At 34.1% G+C, this 23,821-nt stretch overlaps 1 protein-coding gene across 1 annotated transcript in view; it reads left to right on the top strand.

Annotated features, from left to right (window-relative positions):
• The window catches only part of TBC1D32 (TBC1 domain family member 32), a 75,831-nt gene that overhangs the window by 25,287 nt on the left and 26,723 nt on the right, over positions 1 to 23,821 (top strand). Inside the window, exons 21-26 of the mRNA XM_066315313.1 lie at positions 478 to 596; positions 1,201 to 1,317; positions 4,812 to 4,900; positions 15,529 to 15,651; positions 16,911 to 17,019; positions 17,829 to 17,922. Of these exons, the coding sequence (XP_066171410.1) occupies positions 478 to 596; positions 1,201 to 1,317; positions 4,812 to 4,900; positions 15,529 to 15,651; positions 16,911 to 17,019; positions 17,829 to 17,922 (651 nt within the window). The remainder of the gene's footprint in view (positions 1 to 477; positions 597 to 1,200; positions 1,318 to 4,811; positions 4,901 to 15,528; positions 15,652 to 16,910; positions 17,020 to 17,828; positions 17,923 to 23,821) is intronic.

Genomic DNA, 23,821 nt, shown 5'->3' with positions numbered 1-23,821 from the left:
TTAAATATTTAACATTTTAAATTTTAATTATTTAAATTCAGCTAGTAGTTCTTCTCTTAAAGTTAAAGGGTTTTTTAGTCCTTTTCACTGTGGTATGTTTTAATTTATTAATGAGTTATAGTGAATCTGTATTTTTAGAACTGCAGAGACAATACTAGCTAAGCCTTGATCCATTGCAGTTAACTTTTTAAAGAAGGTTGGAAGCTCATTTACATAGAAGATACATAAATATAATCCTACTCTAATGCAATAGTCTTTGGAAACCATTGCTACAGATTATAGATAGAACATAAGCAGACTGCTCTAGAAAGGTAGTTTTGACCAAAGGACTGAGAATAGCAGGGATAGTAACCCTCAGGTGATCTCTGTTGTCAAATTTCAGCCTCTAGTACAGAGAATTTTACGAGTCTTGGTTAGAGTTGTGGTGTAAAATATTTCTAATATGAAACTTGTATTTAGAACAAACATTTGTTTTAGGCTTTATAAAGGCACTTGTAACTGAATTATGGGCTCTTTTGGAGTGTGGAAAAGATGATTTGAGAATAATCCAACCCAAATCTACTCCAGTTGACCCTATTGACCAAAGTTGTCAGAAGGTGAGAAATTATTTAATCTTATGTTTTTCTACAGAAAGAAAGAGTGCTGTGGTTCAGATAGGATGACACATACCTTTCTGCAAATTTTTTATTACAACTATACCTGCTTCTTGGCACATGCGTCAAAATTGGTGTACTACACTAGTTAAATGATAACTGATAAAGGATTCTTGTGTCATGTGGCAGTTCACAATGCCAAGGATTAACCATGAAATAATGCATAACAGTCATGAAAAACTATGTCTTAAATGCTGGCCATCAGTTTATGTCCAGATTGCTGTAATAAAATCAGGAAGAGTGATGTGCTTTAGAGTATTCTTTGCCTCTAAATTTTAGAATTATGTGGTAATGAAATACTGTAATTTTCAAAATTGCTTGAACAGTTTGATAGATAATAAATATTGCAGACACTACTGCCCTTTAGATTACAGAGATGCCTACCAGGGTATGCAGTCTTATTTTGGGCAGGTCTATTTATGTTAAGTTCAGCCTGTAAAAGGGTAAGAACAAAGTTAATGTAAATGGCAAATAATTGCTAACATTTACTTGGTTGCACTTGACTGACTAATATTCCCTATTTTCCCTCCTTTTTTTCTTTCTCTAGTCTTTTTTGTTTTTGGTAAACCTGCTCACTCACCCAGCCGTTTTTGAGCTACTGAGTAAACGAGATATACCAAATAAAGCTACGTACTCATTCCGTGAAGTACCCACAGATATAATTGTAAGTATTTTGAAAGAAAAATACTTCTGTGAAGACATTTTTTCCTGAGAAAATGTTATTGTTATAAAAGAATAAGTGTTTTTCTTATTGAAAGATTTTGAATTTTTCTGCATTTTGTATTATATACAGCATGAGGGCAGTATATGCACACATCACTTCATATTTACCTAAATTTTCATTTTTAAATCTTAAAGGTTATTTTAACTTGTGTTAGAACTGTGTTTTTCCACAGAAAAAGTAACGTAAATATACATGTTTGGATGTGCATACAGTTACATACTGGAAAATGTTGGAAAATATGTATATTTGTATTTTATACAGCATTGCTCTATTACACTATCTGTGGATTAAAAAAACCCAACCAAACAAATAAACAAAAAAACAACCCAAACAAACACAAACCAACAAACAAAAACCAACCAAACAAACAAAAACCAAACCCAAAAAAACCCAACAAAATTAAAAGACAAAAGCCCCATACCTCAGGCAATTTTTTTAATAGGACATATGATTCACACAAAGAAAAAAAAAACCAGTATTTGGAAAGCTACTGATTAAAACATACTTCAGAAAAATAGCTTCACCATTTCTGTATTTAGTATTATTTTGTATTCAATCATTCTACTGCAGTAAATCACAGCATTTTTTCTCACCTGTAAAGCACAGACAAGTAATTTGTGACCTTGTGTGGCAGTTAAAGTCAGATTTTTTTTTCTAATGAGTTACCAGTTTAAATTGCTGGCATATTGAAGTGTTTGTTTAGCACAGGCTTTGGATTTGTGGTATTTTCAGTTGTTTAGACAGAGTTTATCATAATAGTGTATGTTATGTTTGGAATGGATTCTTGAGTCCTTTTTTGCAATACTGTTTTGACGATTTCAGGAGGAAATTGCATGATAAATTTCATTTTTCCAGTCTGCTCAATGCTAGTTCACCAATGGATAGCTTTGTTCAGTTATCAAGTTTTTTAAGGAACTGGAAGTGAGGAAGATAGATGTATGCTGAAGGTGATAAGTATTTGAGAGTATTCAAATTGTGGTTGATTTCAAGAATTATTTTTGAACTTTTGAAAGCCAGTGGTATTTTAGCTTTTGAAGTGCTTGAGTATTTTTATGAAATTTGCTAGGTTTCAAGAAGTGCCAATACTGATACAATTATTCAATGTTCCCCGAGGAGAGAAAGATGTTTTGGATGAGGCTTGTCTCACTTAACTACTGTGCAGCAGTGAGTTTTGTAAACCTAGCCATCCAAGATACATCTAGCTATGTAAAATAGGCCTCCAAAATTATCTAGTTAACAGAAAGGAAATAGTCAAATCCTGTAATGGTAATTTAATGTATAATGGCTGAGTCTAAGTACTCAGAAAACTTCTGAAGTTAAGAAGGGATACAGGTTTGTTATAGCCATGTTTTTGGGCAGTGATTACAGAAACCAAAAGATAAAAGATTTTTACCAGATATAACTACAGGAAGCAAAGTAAAAGCAACTTCTGTGCTACTAGAAGATTTAATTGGAAAACCTTACTACTTTGTGTGCTTTGCTTTTTCTCTATTTCTGAACTGTGTCACATTGCCACAGAATGTGACTTGCTTATGCTAAACTATATTTGCTAATACACAGAACTTAATCATTTTTGTGTATCCTTTATTTCTTGAATACCCAGGATTTAAACTTTTTTACTTCCTTTCTGTTTTCATCTGACTAGCTGTACCAACTGAACAAATTATCAGTTGAGCTTTTACAACTTTTAACTGTGGACTAATCAGATTTTTATTTGTGCCCTCAGGAAAATTTTCCTAATACATGCAAGATTTCTCTTTTCTGTGTTAGGCATGTAAAAATTTCTCTTTACTGTGTTTGGCATTATTTTAGAAAATGGAACACGTAACTGAGGATTCTTTTGCCTGCCTCCAGTCTTTGAGGGTTTCTGTGGTATATATACTCAGGGAAATCTAGTTTAGAAGGTACCATCTAGACCTGTAGCTTTGAAAGATATTAGAATAGGTGATTTTCTTCAGTGATTCTGGAGAATCTTGGATGCTTTGTCTTAGGTATTCAAAGTAGATGACATCTGACCTGTAATATTTAAGCTATGCTCTGTAGTTGAGCAGGGCAGATCTATCCACATATTTTTTGGATCTAATCCTGTGTTAGACCTTGTTCATTATTTTCCTTCCTAAAATCCCAAATCACAGCTTAGTCTCCTTTCTCAGTAGTCCTCTCACTGTGCCTGCTCTTTGTACTCTTTTGCAGCTTCAAGCTTTGATTTATAAATGAGAGGAGGTTGATGCCAGAGAAATGTCTCTTAGCATTTAAGTCTTTGTATGTACAAAGATCTAAAAAAGATTTTAAATCCCAAACAAATCAATTGCTTGCATTATCAATTTTATGAACAGCCTTCAGGTCCAAGTAGAGTTTTTTAATTGAGAATTTTATCGTAAATATACTATGTGTAAAAAGCTGTCTCTCCCACCACCTCAAAAATCTAAAAGGAAAAATAGGCTTTTACTCTATTTTAAATAAGAGTACATTCTATGAAGACGGTGTACTTTGAAAAATTCTAGACTGTTTTTTTTCTACTATTGTGAGTTTCACTCATGATTTTTAGTTTTCTCTGTTGAAAAACCAGAGTTTTGCTGATTTCATTAAAGTATGGGTCTTAACTTTCCTTTCATATTTTATTGAAGTGACTCATTGATCTAATTAGGTGAATAATAATTCCCTCTGCTGTCTCTGAAACTGTACTTCTAGAATGTGGAGAAAATAAAAATTTGTTTTTAATCAAGATGAAATAAAGCTAATAAGGATGTTACAATCTGTTTCTTCTGACTATAGCACAACAATCTGTCTCTGACATGTAAAATCACGTAAAATCATGTAAAAAATATTTTTGTTCATTCCTTATTTTTTTTAATGAAATAATTTCTTCAGAAACAGTTTGCATATGCAGTGAGGCAGAGGGGAAGATAATTAGGTTGGCTTTGTGGAAGAAGTGGGAAGCAGACACAAGTCATTGTCTGTTACATGGGATGCTCCAATATGAAAGGTGTAAGCCTCAACATCCAAGACAAGCCTTGCTAAACTGAGACTAAATGGCTGTGTCTTGAAGCATGTAGTACTAACCAGTGTGAGAAAGGGTTATTATACTAAAGGAGTTGTTGGTTCTCTTCATTAAAATACGCATGCACACACTTCAAACATACAATAAAACCCCTTTTTTGTTGTTGTTGTTTAATACTAAAGAAAAACTAGGAAAGTTGATATGCAAGGATCTTTTTGTATGTTCATGTTTTTAATAACTTTTTTCCTAACCTTCCCCCATTTTTGCTCTCATTTTTGCATTGACTTTCATGTGGAAAACACCTCCTGTTACAGAAATAATTTCCGTGTGTGTTTTAATAATAGCTTTCCTTCAATTATAAATATCCCTATGAAACTATGATGTGCATAAATTATAAAATCATATCTTTTTTACATTTCTCTTCCTTTGACAGGATATCATTGACAGGCTTATAATTTTGAACTCAGAAGCTAAAATTCATTCCTTATTCAATTATGAACAATCCCATATATTTGGTTTGAGGTAAGATGCATGTTTTTTATTCGCTGGTCGCATTAACCAAATAGGATATAATATGTTTGGATGTGTTACTTCTGACAAGATAACATTGTTTGGCTTTTATTATGTATGAAGGTGAAATTCCCCTCTTTCTTACATAAGAAGATTAAATGAAAAATGGCCCACAAAATGAGAACAGTGATGAATCGAATCTGATTATCTGTAAAAGGATATATTGTAATATGAGAAGCAGTAATAGAAATTGCATTTTATTTTGCCTACTTTACTGTAAAAAACAATTTGTACATCCAGTGTACACCAGAATAGATTATTTTTTCTATGTTTATGTCAGTTTGGTTTATGTAGTCTCCCTGTACTTAAAATTGTTTTTTAAGTATTCATATAATTATTTCATAAATTTCATATAACCTATTTCATAAAAACTTAGTTTGAGTAGTGTATAATTTGATTTCTAGAATATGAAGGTACACTTAAAAGATGCTCACACTGTTATGCTCATGTATGGTAATATTCAGTGCTTTATAATTTTAACACAGAAATTAGTTTCTCCATTTTTATTCTTTTTTCCAACTGTGAATATATAAATGCTTGAATTCACATTTTGTTAGGAACTTATTTTAGACAATTGAAATAAAAATCTATTGGATTTACTTCATAATATGGAAAACCTTGGTAGCCTTGCTTGAGAAAGATATAGCCCAACTGATTAAGTCCTGAAACATTAGATTTTTGTAGCCATATTTGTATTTTGATATCACAGTAAAATTATTTCATACTATATATGAATAACCATAAGACACAATGTAATTTGTTGATAAGGATGAGCATAGGGGAGATGAACAGTGGCAGAGATTGGAGTTGGGAAATAAATTATTTTGACATATAAATCAGAAGTTATAAATGCTGCTTTGGAGGAAATCACTAGCTCATACAGGAATAAGAAGTCTTAAGATGAAATTTGAAAAATAAAATACTGTTTGTCATTAAGGATTAGACTGACTCCGTAGAAAATTTCACCGAGCTTCCATTGATGTAATTAGCATCAAGAGAAAATTAGATGTTTTACAGTTTAAAATAAGGGGTGGTTGGGGACTGGAACAGGCTCCCCAGGGAAGTGGCCAAAGCATCAAGCCTGACAAGAGTGCAAAAAAGCATTTGGACAACACTCTCAGGCACGTGGTGTGATTCTTGCAGTGCCAGGCCAGGACTTGGACTAGATCCTGATAGGTCCTTTCTAACTCAGGATTTACAGTATTAAAACTTATTTAGAGTATTAAGACTTGCAAGTAACCCTGCCCTATATTACTTGAAGGTAAGAGGTATACAGTTTATTTTAAAGTTCCATGATCTTTCATGTGAATGCTACTGACTGCAGACATCCATGTTCTGCAAAATGAACCTTGCCTTCTGTAGTCAATTTGCTCCTTGACCAAATTCCATCTAATGTTCTAAATTCAGCAAGAGTTAAACCAAATAATATTAGATGCTTAACAGATGAAATTAGAGCAAAAGATCTATATTTCTCTTTGCTTTTATGTAGAAATTAAGTATTTAGGTTTGTTTTCACAGTGCCTGTGTCACCCAGCTCGGCCAGCCCTGGCACCATAACAACACTGGGGGTTCTTGGCTGACCAAAAGCAGGGACGTGGCGAAGGCAGGAGAGAAAAGGCAGGACTCTTCGGAGACAGGGCTACAGAGTTTATTGGATTAGGGGGATCCTCACCCCAGGGCTCTGTGTCAGAAGAGACCCCAAGAATGTGCTGAGAGCAACTTATAAAGGGGGGTGGGTCTCAGGGATGGGGTACAGCGACAAACCAATGACAGAAAAGTAAGGAGTTACTCTTAGCATGACATACAGGTGCAACATCAAATCATAACCAAATGGGAGGGGACCCCCTTGGTTCTGCCCAGTCACTCAGCACCTCTCTTGGAATTTTCTGGACGCAGGGAGAGGCCCCAGAGTGACTGACAGGACCAGAGGGTTATGTAACTAATGATTAACACTTAACAAATATCTGACAAACAACTTGGGGATGAACCAAGGAAGAGGAACAGGAGGGGAATAAAAAAGAACAAACCATTTTACATTAGGCTTTCTGGAAATAACTCATAACAAGAACAAGCAAAGTAAAATCCAAAACGTGTACGACCAGTTTGTGATAATTGCAGCATTGAAAAACAGTATGATTTTGTGAAGCATTTTTCTAGAAACGTTGCTGCTAGACTTAATACCAATAATCCAGCCAAACCCACATTCATTTAATTGTTCACAGATCTATTCGGCCATACACTATATTTATACACATGTCCCACCCAGATCTGAGTGCTGAATTTCGGATCTGTTTAACTTACAGGTTATAGTGTAAGGTCCTGCTTTTGTTTTTGAAAACAGTTACATATTTACTTACTTGATTGTTAAACAACTTCAGCAACTTGGAACTACATTTTTCTTTATGTGTATACTGAGCTTCAGTGTCTTAAATTATTTTGGTTATTAGCTGTGTTAACTGCACATAAAACAAAAAAGACATTAGTATTTCCAGTCTGTTTAATCCGAAATGCGCAGGTGTATATATTTATGTTTGCAGTGTTATTATTGCATTCTCTGGAGGATAGTTTTCTTAATTTTGAATAAGTATGAATTCTGAATTATAATTTTGAAGGACAGTCTGGTAGGGTCTGTGCTGTCAACTTCCCTTTTCAATCTTAAACGCTCTGTGAAGTGGTGTGCATGCAGTAGAAATCAAGGGGAAAATGTAGGGAAGCCAGATTTGGTGTGCATAGCCAATATGTCTTAGTCTTTAAAGAAAACTCCCTATGGTGCAATCATGTAGATTAGGTTTGTGTGGTTAAGGGTCAAATACTAGTTCCACTGCAAGCTGTAGCTGATTTCAAATCTGCAGTTCATTTGGTTTTCATGTTATTGTTTGGTTTTGTTAGGGGAATTTTTGTTTGTTTGGGGTTTTTTGTTTGGTTTAGTTTGGTTTTGGTTGGTTGGTTTTGTTTTTAAGTTCTGGGAAGTATCTTGGCCAAGTATGGTTCTTCAGTAATTTCAAACAGTGATCTTCTACTCCATTAATTGCTTCTATTATGTGTTTCTCTGACAAGATTTGTTCACTTGAAGGTCCTTTTAAGCTAACTGGGTAAAAAAGTGTTGTTGACACTATTATTATTATCACTAATATTAATAATGATAATTAATAACATTTAATAATCATAATTAATATTAATAATTAATAATATTATTAATAATTATTATAATCATTATTATTATTTATTAAAAGGAAACATTAGACAAGAAGTTGGCGATAGGAATAGAAATGTGCAAGTATATAGAAAGTTCCCAATTTGTGTATAGAATGATTTTCAAACTGTCAGTTCAGCTTTCAGCTTCAAAGCAGATTTACGCTTGTTTAGAATTGAGAAGTCTCCCAGTTGGCCAATATGAGTTGATAAAAGAACACTGAAGGCTGTCTCAGGTACTCTTTTGTATTGGCTGAAAATCTGGATGCACAGGAACTAATACAGAAATTCTCAGTGGTCTTTCTGTTGTAGAACGTTCTGAACTTGCCATCAGAGCAGAAATCATACAGAAAGGAAATTCAGAGCAGTAAATAAAGAAATATGGTTTTTTTGCATACTAAATACAGTATTATCGTATTTTATTGATCAGCTTTATTTCTCTGATACAAGTGTACCCATCAATCTGATTTCAAAAGATATTGCATATGAGAAATAACAGTTTTCCTGAAATGTGGCACTGGAAGTCTTCATCACCTTCCTTTTCAGGCCAAGCTCTTTGAATCTCTACCTTATATTAATGATAAAGGAATCTTTCAGATTAACGATTTTATGTGTTATCAACACAATTTGTCTAGGATTTCAATACAGTAAATGCATTCATGGGTTTTGGGTTTTTACAGCGTGCCAAGAAAATTTATGCATAATATATATAGTTTCTAAGTCTTTGCCTGAAGCAGTATTCAGGCATTTACATATTGCTGTTCTCTCTATTCAGAAAGTAAGTTTTCTGTGAGTGTTAGTGACACTGTTTTGTTAGCTGGATTAAAGTGTGACGGGGTAAAAATTTCTAACTTTGATAATCAGGTTCCTGTCTCTAAACATTACCAATACCCCAAAATAAATTCCAAGATACTCAATTAGTGTAGTTTTGAGTAAAAAACAGGAGAAACATTATTGGAATATGTGTAGACTGTAGGCAATGCAAGGGGATAACAGTTGGTTTACAGGCAGCTTTGCAAAAATTCCCTTTACTTAATAGATTACTTTGGTAACACACTGTTCCTGGAATCTCTCTTTTGTGGATATATAATATGGCAGTAAGGGGCATTGGAATACCTTAAAGAGGAAAAGTAGACCTTTTCTTTCTTTGGCTATCTTATTTTTTCCCCAGTGGCTTATTTTCACCATAAATCAATCAAACTAAATATTGTGAAGTTGAAAGATCTTTTGTATGTACATTCTGAATCCAAAGAGCCTTTGTTAGTTCTGCACTTCTCTGAGGTGCCTCCTGCTAGTGAGCATGGAGTGACAAGGAAGAGCACTCTGTTAAAGAGTTTGGCCTTCTGCAAGGCAATACCTGGAAAACTCTGAGGGTAGATCCTTTTCCTTCAGATATGCAAATTGAGACTGTTTAATTTTAAAGACACAATATGTTTGTCTATCATTAAGATATCTGAAGATAGCTCATTTTGTAGAAGTGTAGTCTGAACTGCAATGAAAAATAGATTTATTTTAGGCTTCTATAAGGCAAGGCTGAAACCCCACTATTTATTACAATGCTCTCTGTGAATAAATGCATTTCAGTTTCTGTGGAATTATAGAAAATTCTAAATATTAGTCTAAGTCATGTGCTCATCTGTATCAGTCTCAGGATTGTAAAGCTACTGTCTGCTGCAAATAGAAAATGAATATTGGGTCATTATTTTCAGGTTTGTGCAATAAAGATTTCAACATTGTTAGGTCACATTTTCTTTGTTATATAAATATCATGGTAAATATGTTTTTTATTTATGTCTTCTTGCTTATCAAATGAGTGCAGAAAACGATAAAAATGCATTATATCTATTCTCTTGCTCTAAAAAACTAGAAGAGAGATTTAGGAAATAAAATTTAGATGGCTTATATTATACTGACATCAAAATCAATCAGTGTCTTGAAATTTGCCTTAAAGCAGTACATATCTGTCAAAATTTCATTTAGAGTGCTCCAGTGAAATCCAGGTGAATGAATTAAATGAAAAAAAATGTGATAAGCAAAACATAACTTTGTGAGTTCAGGAAATACAGATAATAAACACCCCTGCAGTTTTCTCCATTACTTTTGTCAACTGCATTCTAAACACCCCCCTTATATAATTGCATTTTAATAGTGAGGTAGCCTCATCTTATGAAATAGATCATTCCTTAATTGTACTTGCATTATGTGTATTGTTAATTAAGAGAATGTGTGATTTTTATGATTGCAACACAGTGCTGTTTATATTTAGTTTCTCTTTTCTTTTCTCTTCATTAAAAAGCATTTTGAGTAGAAGAATCCAAAGGTAAAAGGGGACAAGGTCTGGGTTAGCAATGACTACTAGTGATGGAGATTTGCAACAGGATTATGTGAGAATGCTTCCACTTTATCTGTGATCATTATCTGTTACACAGTTAATTCAATTTTTTGCTAATTTATACATTAATAGAAGTTTGTTAGGTTTATTATTTATTTAAAACAAATAATTATTAATAAAATAGGAACATTAGATTGTGTGATCAGATGTCACTTGCTGGTTGACTTTTCTTTTCTTTACTTAACTGAGGGAAATTAAAACCTTTCACTTCTGAGTCCTCTAGGCTGGCAAGTGGTGTTCATGAAAATCGTTTTTGTTTAGCTAGGGAAACGTTTTATCATTAGCAACCACATTACATGTGACTTATAGGTACATTGGGTAGCTGAAGTGTAGGTGCTCTTTTGAAAATCTTTTCATGTGGAAAACATTGTAAAGAATACATTAGTCCCTGAGGTTTTTTTTTTCTGGGAGAAACATGACTGCCCTGATGTAGTAGCTTCCAGCATACAGGCACCAAAGGTGTAAGTTCTGTATCCAGAAACTCCCTTTCTATTTTTTTTTAATTATTATTTATTTCTTTATTTATTTATAAATAAATAAATTAAAAAAAAAAAAAAAAAGAGAGAGAGAGAGAAAGATACCCTGCCCTCAGTGAACAAGTAGAAGCCTCAATCCTTTAGCTAGACCAAGTGCAGAGGCATCCTCTATATGCTCATTGCTAAGGTCTTTTGTTCAGTTTGCAGAGGCAGTGTGCAAAGCTTTGCTTAGCTGAAGCTTCCAAATGCTTTTTGTGTTCCAGCACTGACTGAGTGGCTTTTGACTTCTTTAGAATTTTTTTTGCTAGCCATTGCCTTTTTCTACTCTCTGGCACTTGATAATAATTGCCATTCACTCTTTGGATCCACATTCTCTTTGAAGTTTAGGCTCTTACTCAAAGCATAATAGAGTAAATCAAATTGTTAATGTTGTTAATGTAAGCTCTGATATTAAATGTTTTGAGGCTGTCCCCCATGATGATGACACTGGAATTTTTTAATGCAAGTTTGGCTTTGGATTTCACTTTCATTGTACATTCTCTTTCAGTGAAAAGGAGGTCCTGCTACTGCAAAGGGGTTCCAGTCCTTGTTTTATTGCTCTTCAGTTTTTCATATTTATTCCTGAGAGATTAACTGGAGTTAAGTTTTTTAATAGCCCCCCACGTGGGTGCTGTGTTTTGAATTCGGGACCAAAAGAGTATTGGTAACACAGCATGTTTCCACTGACACTGTGCAAGCAACTGCTCAGCAACAGGGCTTTCTTTTTTATCAGTATTACCCAGCAAGTAGGCTAGGAATGTGCAAGAGGTTGGGAATGAAAACAGCTGGGACAGCTGACTTGAACTGACCAGAGGAATGTTTTGTACCATGAAGCATCCCTTTCAGTAATAAGCACTGAGGGGCTTGGAGGTTGGTCTTGCAGGTCTCATTGGTTGGAGACTGGCCAGGCACTGGTGGAGAGGGAGTGAGCAGCAGTAAGAGTGCTTACTTGCTGACTGTTGTCAACCCACCACAGACTGTTACAGCTGCTGTGTTCAAGAATAGTATCTTTAACTGCCAGCTGACCATTAGCAGATATGCCTGAAGTGAGGATAGAACATCAGAGTGGCTTTGGAAAGAACATATATTGTGAAAGTAAGGAAGAATAGTGTATGGTGGTATAGTGGGAACTGCAGAAAAATGGAATTGGATTTACCATAATAAAGGTCCTGTTTGAGAGAAACGTGGTTTGACATTGGGAAAAAGAACAAAGGACATACTGTTTTGTGTTCTTAAAAGGAACTCATAGAAAAAATATTGAGATGTTAAGCTATCATCACAATACGCATTTTTAGCAACTCAGAGTAAATCATGGATGGTTTAATTTTATTATTTTCAGGCAAAAAAATTTAGGGAGACAACATAAAAATTAGCAATGTTTATTTACTAGCTAATTTATATCCCACAAATGACCTTTTGTTCTGTCATAATTAAGGAAGTCATTATGATTTCACATACCAAAACCATGGAGATAGCCTGTGGAGCAAAATACTAGTTAGAGTACTTTCTTTTAGGTTAGAAATTTCTACAGTGAAGTATTAGTTGTGAAACTGTAGTTGAAGTGGTAGAATCCCTTCCAGGGAGCACCTTTCAAGAAAGACTGATAGGGCAGGAAATGCAGAATTCAGAACAAAATTATTTATTCCTAGCCTATTTTCACAACTGTGATATGTATTTTGATATTTCGGAATTTCTTTAAAATTCCTCTTCTATAAAGGACTGCCTACTCATAGGCTTTTCTTTTATATGCATTGAAGTTTGTTCCTGGGTGTATGGTATATCTTATTAGTAGTGATCTCAGAATTATGTAATCAGAATTGAAAGGGAGATGGAAGATTGTGTAGTACAACTGCTCTGCTCAAAGTGGGTTCAACTACAGAGAATTACTCAGGGCTGTGTCCAGTCTGGTTTAGAATTTTGTCAAGGCTGGTGATCCTGCAGTATCTCTGGGCAATTTGTTCCACTGTTTTACCACCATCACAGTGTATTAAAATGGAGGGTCTTGTTTTTCAGTTCATGCCCATTGCATCTAGTCTTTTCACTGGGTATCACTGAGAAGAGTCTAACTCAATTTTCAAACCTTCCTGTTCGATGTGTATACACACTGACAGGATCTCCCCTGAGGATCCTCTTCTCCAGGCTGAGCAGTCACAGTTCACTCAGCTTTTCTCTATGTCAGATGACCTAAGCCTTAAACATCTTCTTGGCCTTTTGCTGGACCTGCTCCAGTGCATCCATATCATGCAGTTACTGGGGACCCCAGAACTGGTTCCAGCACTCCAGGTATGACTTTACCAGAACCAGTACAGGGGCAAGGTCACCTTCCTCAGCAACTTTTGGCAGCACTCTTCATTACACAGCCCAGGATGGTGTTTCTGGCTCATGTTCAGCCTATTGGCCATCAGGATCCCCTGCAAAGCTGCCTTCTGACTGATTGGTCCCCACCCTGTGCTGTTGCATTAGGTTCTTCTCAGGTATAAGAACTCCATCAAAGTGTATCTTCCAATTTTCAGCAGTATTCAGGTTGGGAATTCTGTGTTCTGCTTTCCAAAGAAAATTGTTAAATTTATCTCAAAAAGATATTCTTTGATCTTACTGTGTTAGATCTGTACAGATTTTATACATTATCATAAGCATGTACTTATAGATGAGATATTGAGATGGGTAATCTGATCCAATTCTGATGTTCCAAATGCAATTAAAAACAAACAAGCAAACAAAAAAGCTCCATAGCTGTATTCAAGCATGGTTGCAAGTATACACACTGTAAAATGTGTTTTGTTTTTTAATTGTAAACTTTACCCTTATACATTTATGTCTTTGGAAGCTGGTTAATGGAATATTGCATTTAACCAAATATCCTGTACTTCAGTAATAGCTTTTTAAAATGTATTCTTCCAAATAGGTGAAAATTTCATTTGAATGCCCAGGCAGCTGCTCACAGTAGATCTGTCATTTATTCTACCACTGTTCTATCTACCTAATTTTATTTGCTTATGGTTGGTTGGTCTTGGGTTGCTTTTTCATTCTGCCTTGCCTACAAGAGGAGATGTTATAAAGCATTATCAGCTAGTAGTCTTCTCCCAAGTGGTTTTTAACTGCTGGAAACAAGTCTTTGCCATTTTTTGTACTTAACAGAAAAATTATCCATCTGCAGAATGGTTTCAGTGCTCTTTTCTGGTTTTCTGCTTTTAAATATTAATAAAAAATATAGTTTCTTTCTCCTACTTTATTTAATTTCTTCTTCTGTAATTTAGAAAAGTACTGAGAACAAATTGATGTCACAAAATAGTTAATGTAAAAGAAACAGAGCTGACGAGTACTGAAATTGAACAGATGAAGTTGTTTAACAAATAACAGGAAAAAAACTGAGACATATTCTCATCTTGACTATTTAATCCTTGGCCACAGCTGTATAAATTTGCAGGTGTTAAATACTGAGAGAATGGCTTAGGATTTTTTGCTATTGTCAGTAGAAACATATTGGGAATCACCGGGAAGAAAATAAGCTTTGACTAATGGACTATGAATTTAAAACAGTGTATTTTGTAGTTCATATCAAATCTTATGTGAATGCAAAATATAATGCTGATCAGCCTTAATTTATGTTGCATTTTATTACTGTGTTAAAACAGGAAATAAAACCAGTAACAAGAATGTTTAGTTACATTGTTTTCCTTGAACTGAAGCCCTCAATGAAATTATTCTGTTGTGGTCTTGGAGTGAACAGATTAGTTAAAAGAAAAAGCAATATGATTTGGATTGCTTTACTTCAGATTTATACAAAAATACATTGGAGTAATTACCCTGCTAATTTGCCCCAAAGTTAGGAAAGAAAATTGTATATAATGTACTGACTTGTGCTAGTACTTGTTATTATTAATTTCATTTACCACTTGTGTTTCTCTAAAAAAAAAAACCCAACCCAGCAGATTTGTTGGTTATGTTACATGTTAAATCTTTTATTGCTTTTGAACTGTGTTAAATTTGATTATATGGAAGGGCTTAAATGCCTCTTTTCTAAAGGAAAGATATTTTCTTACCTCCCTGCTTCCTCCTCCTTCAGACAACCTAATTCTGAGTTGCTTCAACGGCCTATCATTGTATAATTTTATTACATTTCACATGGAATGTCTTACTAAGCTTGGATCATTTTTGTTACCCTGTGATGTAAACTCAAAAGCAGACAGAGCTGACCAGTGGGTATTTTCTCTGGTTGTTCAGTGCACACAAAAAATCTGTTGGGAACCATTCCCTGTTTGCTTAAGGTTGTGCCACTTAAGTGGTTAAAAAGGATATAAAAGCGTGTTCCTGACCTAGTTGTGTCTGGGTTTTTTTCAGACACTTCAAGTGGGATTTTTTTTGTTTTTTCCTCCCTTCCCATTCCATTGCAAGATCTCATAAACATGTTCACCCTTATCTTTCTGTGCATTGCTGGGGTCCTGACTGATGTGCTATCATTTCAATATGTCCTTCTGCAGGCTGTTAAATGTGCTGTGCTGTGAGCTCAATACCCTTTTACTCTTGGAGACTCAGTATAAAGTGTCACAAGTTTTACTAACTGCTCAGGGGGAAAATGTCACAGAAACTTCAGAAGGATCCAGGTAAGAAGTGATCGATGCAAATGTTATTTTAGCTATCAAACTCTTCTGAGAACAAATACATGAATGCCTTAGTAGCTTTAAACATAAAAAGGCTTTCACTTAAGCTGGCTTCTAATGTCCTTAAGTTTCCTTACATACAGGTTTGTCAGCAGTTTTAAATTATGAAAAGATACAATAGCCTTCTCTTTCTCTCATGTTCACCCTGAAAGTATAAGAAATAAAAAGCAATTATTTAACTATTTTTAGTTGTATTACTCTTAAGTTGTTTCTTAAACAAAAAATGTTTAAAACTTGTAGATGTAAGTGTGCCTTTTAATTTTACAATTTTTAATGCTATGTATTTAATATAAAATCAGGGTATTGTTCTAATGTTCATGAGTTAAAGGCATCATCACTATTTTGAGGTTTTTATGGGGGAGTGTTGTTATTATTGTTTGGTTTGTAGCTTTGTGAACTCTCCAAGAATTTATTTGTAGCTTAGTCAACTCCCCAGCTTCTGTGACTTTCCACTACTGTCTTCTAAATGAAATTGCACAGTGCATCCTTTCAAAAGGAAAAAAGTATTTTTAGGACAGAAGCAGACAGTCATTTAGTTACTGACATGTTTTTCTTTCTCACGGCATGCTGAGTTTTGAGTATTTTCCTACTGTTTGGTATATGGGACCATTACAGAACATAAGTCAAAGAGTATGGGTGAAGATGATAGTTATTTATTGTTTGAAGAGGAAACCTGCTATTTCCCTGCTAAGGCAAAACTTTTATTAAGGAACTTGGTGAATAAAAACTGGATTTTACTGCTTTCAAAAATTTTATACCTAGGGCTGCGCAGAGACTTCAGACAGCAAGTTGGCTGTGTTTCAAATAACAAATGACTGTTTATTTGTGACAGCAGAAGTATACTGGTAGGCGAAATAAGAAGCAAATTTTGATGGTCCATCACTGTCACTGCCCTAATGATATCGTTTTTAGGTGACATAAGAAAATTTATGAGATTTTCTACTCTTTTGAGTCCAGTAATTGCTCAAATGTTTCTAATCAGTAGTAGGTAGGGAAGCACAAATTTAGAACAATGCTTGGAGACATTTGAAAATGTTTCTGTTTATTTATGCCTTTGCGTATTCCAGGTTGTGTTTTAACTCCAGTATGTTTCTCAAAATATTCTTGCTTATTAAAGTTTTCTGAATTAAACAGTCAGTAAATCAAAGCAGTTCTAATTTTTATACATTTGATGTATTATGTTTGCTTTTTTTTTCCCACAGAGTTTTTATAATTGATGGTCTGTCAGTGGAGAGAAACCATATTCTTGTAAGGATAAATCTGATTGGAGGACCACAGGAAAGGATTTTGCCTTTGAGAGAATTAGATAAGGTTAGAACCTCAAGTTTGTTGTAACTTCTGCCTTCATTAACTGAACATTTTGGCTGGTGATTTGACATTATTTAAAAAATACCAGATCACGTTTAGCTTTATGAAGTGTTAACATTTTAAACAAGTGATACATTAAGAAAATACATTGCTCCCACTGTCTGGGGATTGTCATGTACCTAGGACATACTGCGTTAGATGACATTTTTTTTTGCTCCATTTTAATGTTACTTTTAAGCAATTGCAATTTGTTTGTGGGTTTTTTTTTACATTTATATTTCTGTGTTTTCTTTACTAGCTTTCCATTTATCTTCATTTTATTTGATTTTTTTCCATGCTTAGGTTTTCATATGTAGTATCTAATATTTGGAACTTTCATTGATGTTCTAACAATGGAGTGTTTGTTAAGCAACTTCTTCAAATGTTCTACTTCTCACTGTCTGTCAGTCTCATCAAGATGAAATGCAGATTACTGTCAGCACAACAAAGACACCTAAATCAGTGTATAAAGTTGGAAATACAGTTTAGTTTGTTTTGGGATTTTTAAATATTTTTTATAAAACTTGCAGTTTCCTTTGTCTGGAACTGTAAAATCAAAACTGTCAGTGGTATATACACCATAAAAAATTATATTCTCAAATGCTTTTTGGATTTTTTATGCTTTTTTTTAGTTGTGGCACATCTCGTTGGAAAATGTAGTATCAAGCATAATTTTGGTGCATAGGAAGTAATTCTGAGAACTGTACCTTTGTGTGTTAATTGAGAAAAAGCTGTTAATTTCACTGCTAAATTATTTCTGGTCCTGTTTCTAGGGAAGTGGTCTATATCCTTGGCCAATGTTTTCATCGTTCCCTGTGCCAAAGTGTTATCTTGCAGAAATTCCTATGAAAGCTGAATTCAGACAAGGTACATAGAAAGCATGCAAGCAGTGTAGATTTTATGCAAGCATCTCAGTTAATTTTAAAAATTCCTTTTTCCTTCCTCCCTGCACTCTGCTCCCCACCCTCTCATCCCACAGATTATAATCTCATTAAGTACTTAAGGTTATTTCAGTGCTGGTTGCAATTGTAGCTAAATAAGTTGGTTTGGTTTTGCTTGTCTGGCTTTGTGCAACTGTCAATCTGCAAAGCTCTGTTTGGTAATCTAATTCTTACGCAAACTTCAGGATTAACCTCCTGGCTCATCTCTGGTGGGTGACTCATAAGGTACATTTATATCATCTCTCTAGTAACTGAAGCAAGACAGTTTGCTTAAACTGCAGAGTTTTTTGTACACTATTTTCGTGATTCACATCCCTGTGTTTACAGAGCTTGGTGGTGTGTGAAATAGACAGCGTTTAGGATAGTTGGTTTCCACATTGAACATCAATTTGGAATGTGAGCAGACTGAAGAATTCTTTGAAGAACTACCTAGGCACAGCAGTTTAATTCACACAGAGAAACTGTTTCAAGGTTTTAGTTTGCATAGACAATGCAAAAGAATCTGGTGAATGGTTTCGTAAATAAATAATTCATTGTATTTATTTGTGTTTAGTGTATCCCTGAGATGAATTTATTAGAAATTATTTGTGAATTTCCTTAGCAGAGAGAGATTTACAGAAGTAATAGAAATTCTGCATTAACTGTTCATATACATCTGGGGGAAGTAAAAATTAGAAGGTGATTTTCTGCGCTGACCAGAGGAAAGGCCATATAGTTATAAAAGAAGGGAGTTTTCTGTATCTAGCATTTTTAATACCATTCCAGGCTTCCCAAGGCAAGTTTCATAAGACAGCAATCAAATAATGGCAAAGTGAATGTCTTTAGGGAAGCAGTAGTATCACTCTTGGGTTGGAAATGCATATTGTATTGTTATTATTATTAATATTCTCAAAATGTGTTCAAAGGATCCCTCTGTTCTCTTGTTCAGAATTAATTCTGTTGCTCTTCATTACCCAATGGGATAATAAAATAGATATTACAATTGTCAGTTTCGTGGATGAGAGCCAACTAAAACTTGGGTATAACTTTTGCTAACAATAATTTTGCTGAAATAAAGTTTCAAAGGTTTACAAATGAGCTCAATGAAGAATTGAAATCAAAGAAATATTTCGATTTGGAATGGCATTTTTGATGTTAAAGGTAACTTAAGTAAAAGATTGTAAAACTGCAAAATGAACAGAACATTTGGTAGTGGAGTCAAAATATTTTGTTTGTTGTTTGAAAATAAAAGGGAAATAAACCATAGAAAGTGTTCTATTTCAGTACTAGATTAAAAAAAGAAAAACAAACCACCGAACTGTGAACATATGATTTGCTAGGCTGAAGCTTTCAGGATGTGTAAGTTATTTTGAAAGAAAGCATTAGAATAAATAGATAAGAAATTAAAATAATGAAATTCATAAATTGCTATTGTAGTTCTTGCAAAAAAAAACAAATCAAGAGCATGTATAGAAAATGGAGAATATCTGAACTCTGTTTTTGAGCACTATGATATAGCAGTGATAAAAGGTTTCTTTCACAGAGGAGTTTAAGAATACGCTTGCAAGATGGATCCATGAGTTACATTTATACAAGATCTTAAAACTTTTTTTTTGTGAATATTCAGAATTCATGTTGTGTGTTACTCAGATTGCTTGGAGTTTAGAAAAATACTGGTTGAATTTTCATTTTGCTTTAGTGCAAGGAGATGGACAGGGTTCAACACAGACTTTTTCATTGGCAATAGTTCTGCAAGTCATGGTGTGAGTGAGAATGCATGACTGCTTCATTGTATCTGTTGACAAGGATTGAAGACCAGCAGGATGTCTCTGGTTCCCTGAACCTGTCTGTGCTCAGATTTCATGCCGTAGTGTTTCATTATGTAACCTGGGAGGTATCATTTCCATCCTCTTATTTTGGGTGTTTCTATGACATGAATAATTAAGGCTAGTAGATTCTTAGTACTGTTAAAGAACGTATAATTTATTCAGCTAAAAAAGCTCTAACTGTAGGTTTTATTCTGTCTGTCCTGATCTCTTTATTTGTTTTCTCTTTTATTGCTCAAGAGACATGAACACCTCAAGAGAAACCTACCTTTTCTTTGTACTTTGAAAATATATCCTATATCCATCACATAATTGTGATGGCAGGTGTAAAAACATAACCTGAGTTAATTTTTAATATATTTATATAATAGATATTGGAGATGGCTGGTGAGAGTTAAAAAAAAAAAAAAAAAAAAAAAAAAAAAAAAAAAAAAAAAAAAAAGTTTTACAGATGTACTCTTGAATATGATACTACTAATACTTCTGTTTCTAACCCTCCCTCTGATGGAGTTTAGTGACAGATGCCATAACAGAACATTTTGGAACTAGTGTGGCCAAACTGAGGTCAGGGAAAAGGAATCTTCAGTTCCAGATCTCTGGACTTCATTTATCCTGTGGCTGTATCTGGTACTATGGAAACCATGGATAAAACTGAAAGTAGCTTATGAGGGGTGGTTACTTAAAAGGCCTTGTTCACTCTGAGTTTTCTATCAAGAAAACCCAGGAAGTGGGTAGGGTTTTTGAAGGAGAGAGTTAGATGTGCTACACTGACACCTTATGGTTCAGTTTGGGGTGCAAAGGGAGGAGAATTAGTGAGCTGCAATAAAAAACAGAGCAGTGGTTAACTCTGACAGTATATGGAACATGTTTCCCAGCACTAAGGCCTGAAAGGCTGTCTTTTTAAACACTCTTGCTTTTATTGTGTGCTATTATGGTGATTACAGACACTGGCAAGTGGATATTTTGACTCACTGAATTAAAAAGGACTCTGTTGTAGTTTATTATTAAACTACATAAATTTAGTAACTGCATTGGAGTAGTTACTGTGGACAGTATTTCTGAGGGCACTTTGAGTAAGCAGACTTGCCCAAAAATATATCTGGATATAAGGAAAAGTTGTAGTGTGTCTGTGTTTACAAATATCTGTCCTGGTTTTGCAGATATTAGGTATTTGTCTGTGTGGTATATGGGTCTGCAGGAAAGGATTTATGGAAAAATAAATATAGTCGATTGTATATTAATGTGCTCTAAAAATTTCAGCTAGTAGTTGGAGTTTGAAAACTTTTGGATAGCAGTATATTAATGATTCATTTCTGTCAAAGATAATTTATAGTGAAACTTCAAATGATTTATGTGGAACATTATTTATATGTGAAAATTAATTATGCCGTTTCTACCTGTTTACACTGCAGCAAGATACCCTGTTGCTTTTTTTGTTTTAATTGTTCAATTACTATTTCATTAAGGTAATCTGAGGAAGAACTATTAAGTGGTTTTTAAAGAGTGATATAGTCCTTTCGTATTCAGGATACAATTGTGAAAAGATTTTTTTTTTCCTTGTAATATAAACTATAGTGTAGATTATTAAAAGTTAAACTCTTTAGAAGGCTATTAAACTGTAATATTCACTCCTCTATTTGCACAGAATTTGTTTTTCTTTTCTGGTCCTAGCTCTGCAGTTATGACAGTTGGTAATGACTGTGGCTGGAGAATATTATCTGTAAATGTCCTGCAATGATGCATTCACTGCTTAGCATTTTTCTAAACTTGGTACCCTACCTTTCATTATTCTTATTTTCTTCTGAACTCATGCAGTCCAGAATTGGTACCAAAAATCTGTGGTTATTTCTTATCAAACGTATTTTGATAATTTATCTCAGCCACTGTTCTCTGAGTTTTTTTGCTTTATACTTCTAACTTGAATGGGAATTTGCTGCCATGTTTCAGGTTTGGTTTCATTGAGGGTTTCTTGTTTGGTTGGGGTTTTTTTGTTTGCTTGTTTGTTTTATTTGGTTTTGTTTTCTAAATCTGATTTTAGCCTTTTTTTTTAATACCTGGTATTGGCAGTCTCTTTAATTTTTTTCTAAACTCTCTCTGTCAAAGAATCAGCTGTATTATCTCTCCTGTTTTCCCTTATAATGTCACATAAATGCCTTTATTGCTTACCGTTCTTTGACTTGTCCTCCTTTTTATGTTTGACTTAATATTTGTGTGAGTCTGTTGCCTTTTCCTTTCAAGTCCACTCAATTAAAAAAAAAATGAAAGAGTAGTAAGGTCTATGAGAAATGCACATGTGGTTTCCTAAATTACATTTCTCTATATGAATTTGTTTCTGTTTACTAGTCAAATAAATTGTAGTCAGATTATTCATCTCTCAGTTTAGATTTTGAGTAAGATATGCTTGGATTTACAGATCTTAGTTATTAATCACAGCAAAACACTTCTGCCACAAAGCGCAGTCAGATGAGAAGGGGCTTGTAGCATTTCTTATGTATTCCAAAACATTGGTGAATTTTTCAGGGTCTTGCTTTAGCAGAGCTAAACGAGCTAGCTGAAGCATTATTTGAAGAATTGTTTAGCAGCATCTTTTAGAAAAGGGAGATCAATCTAAACTTGCTATTATGATGTAGTGATTCAGATTTCATACATGCATGTAAATGTACCTTATTTATAGTGTGATTTCAGAGCTTCATAAACTAGTAAATGTGGGTTTGTTTTGTTTTGTTTTTTCATGGGGATTACATAGAACAACCAATGCTAGCACAAAGTAAGTACAATTAAGGGATGGGATGGCAAAATATAACCACATATGAAGAAGAGAGCAGGAGTGCAACAGATTAATTAAATTGAAATTAGGTTCTTTTCAATCATGACTATATTTAAAAGCTTGCTAGCATCAGTAGAGGAAGGTCTTAGCCATTTTCTTCCTCGTATTTTCTCTTCTTTCTATTTTTTTCTCCATCCCCTGTTTCCTCACCTTCTATCTTTCACATCATTCAGCAGGTCTAGTATTTTTTCAGGAAAAAAATAAAATTCAAGTTATTAATTTAGGATAACTAGTGAACTCATTTAGTGACAAACCAGAAAAGAGAAGAGATAAAAGCCAGACTTTGGTTTCTTGGTGCTGGTGTGTTTAGAATACCTCTAGGGGTAGTGATAGTATGACAGCCTGCCCTCAGTAACACGTAGTATGTATAGCCCAGAGCTGTACTATTGCTTAAGTTTCATCTACGTAATATTGTAATATTGTAATATTGTTGGGCAAGTTATAGCTGCCCACTAAATTGTGAAAGTGAGCTGGCATTTTTTTGATATCATGAGTTTTTGTAAACAATTGTCATTCCAAAAAATGCAGGCTTCTGTCCTTTATTTATTTTTTATACTGTGATGACCTGCTGCAGAAGTGATAGTCCACATTTAATGACAAGTTAAGGGAAGCAAGTGGTTTACATGGAAGAAAATGAGCTGCTAAGTTTCCACAATATGATACCAGTTACAGTTTGTAATGGATATATTAAATACATGACTGTGCCATAGTATCTTGGTTGCATGGGTCCCTGGTACGTTGACTGATTAAATCTCAGCTTGTAATCTCTGATCCTTGTCTGCCAAACTGAATTACTACAATCCTTGAGAAAGTAAAAGAACTGTTGAACTTGTATTGAGGAGTGTTTCTTTGCAGTTCTAAGATTTTCTTCAATACTCACCTGTTTCAGAAATAACAAAAAGAGCAGAGAAAGAACTAGAACTCATACTGATAATATTGTAAGAGTTAAATCCTTCTTCACATTAAATTTTCACATGTTAAGCTGTTCTAAGCATCACTGCATGAGGACTTATTTATTTGAGGATAACAAAAAAATTTCAGCCTAATTAATTTGGGGACATTAATGGTTATTATAATGAGATTGTTTTGAAATGTTGTGTATTGTATAATAGCTTCCAATGACAGGGATACAATCTAATAATTAGAAATCATTAAGGTCTTTAGAATAGCTTAAAATAAATAACATGCAAAAC

This window comes from Sylvia atricapilla, chromosome 3 (assembly GCF_009819655.1).
Source record: "Sylvia atricapilla isolate bSylAtr1 chromosome 3, bSylAtr1.pri, whole genome shotgun sequence".
Classification (NCBI taxonomy): Eukaryota; Metazoa; Chordata; class Aves; order Passeriformes; family Sylviidae; genus Sylvia; species Sylvia atricapilla.
Note: the sequence above shows the minus strand (reverse complement) of the source record. Positions and strands in the feature narration are given on the sequence as shown.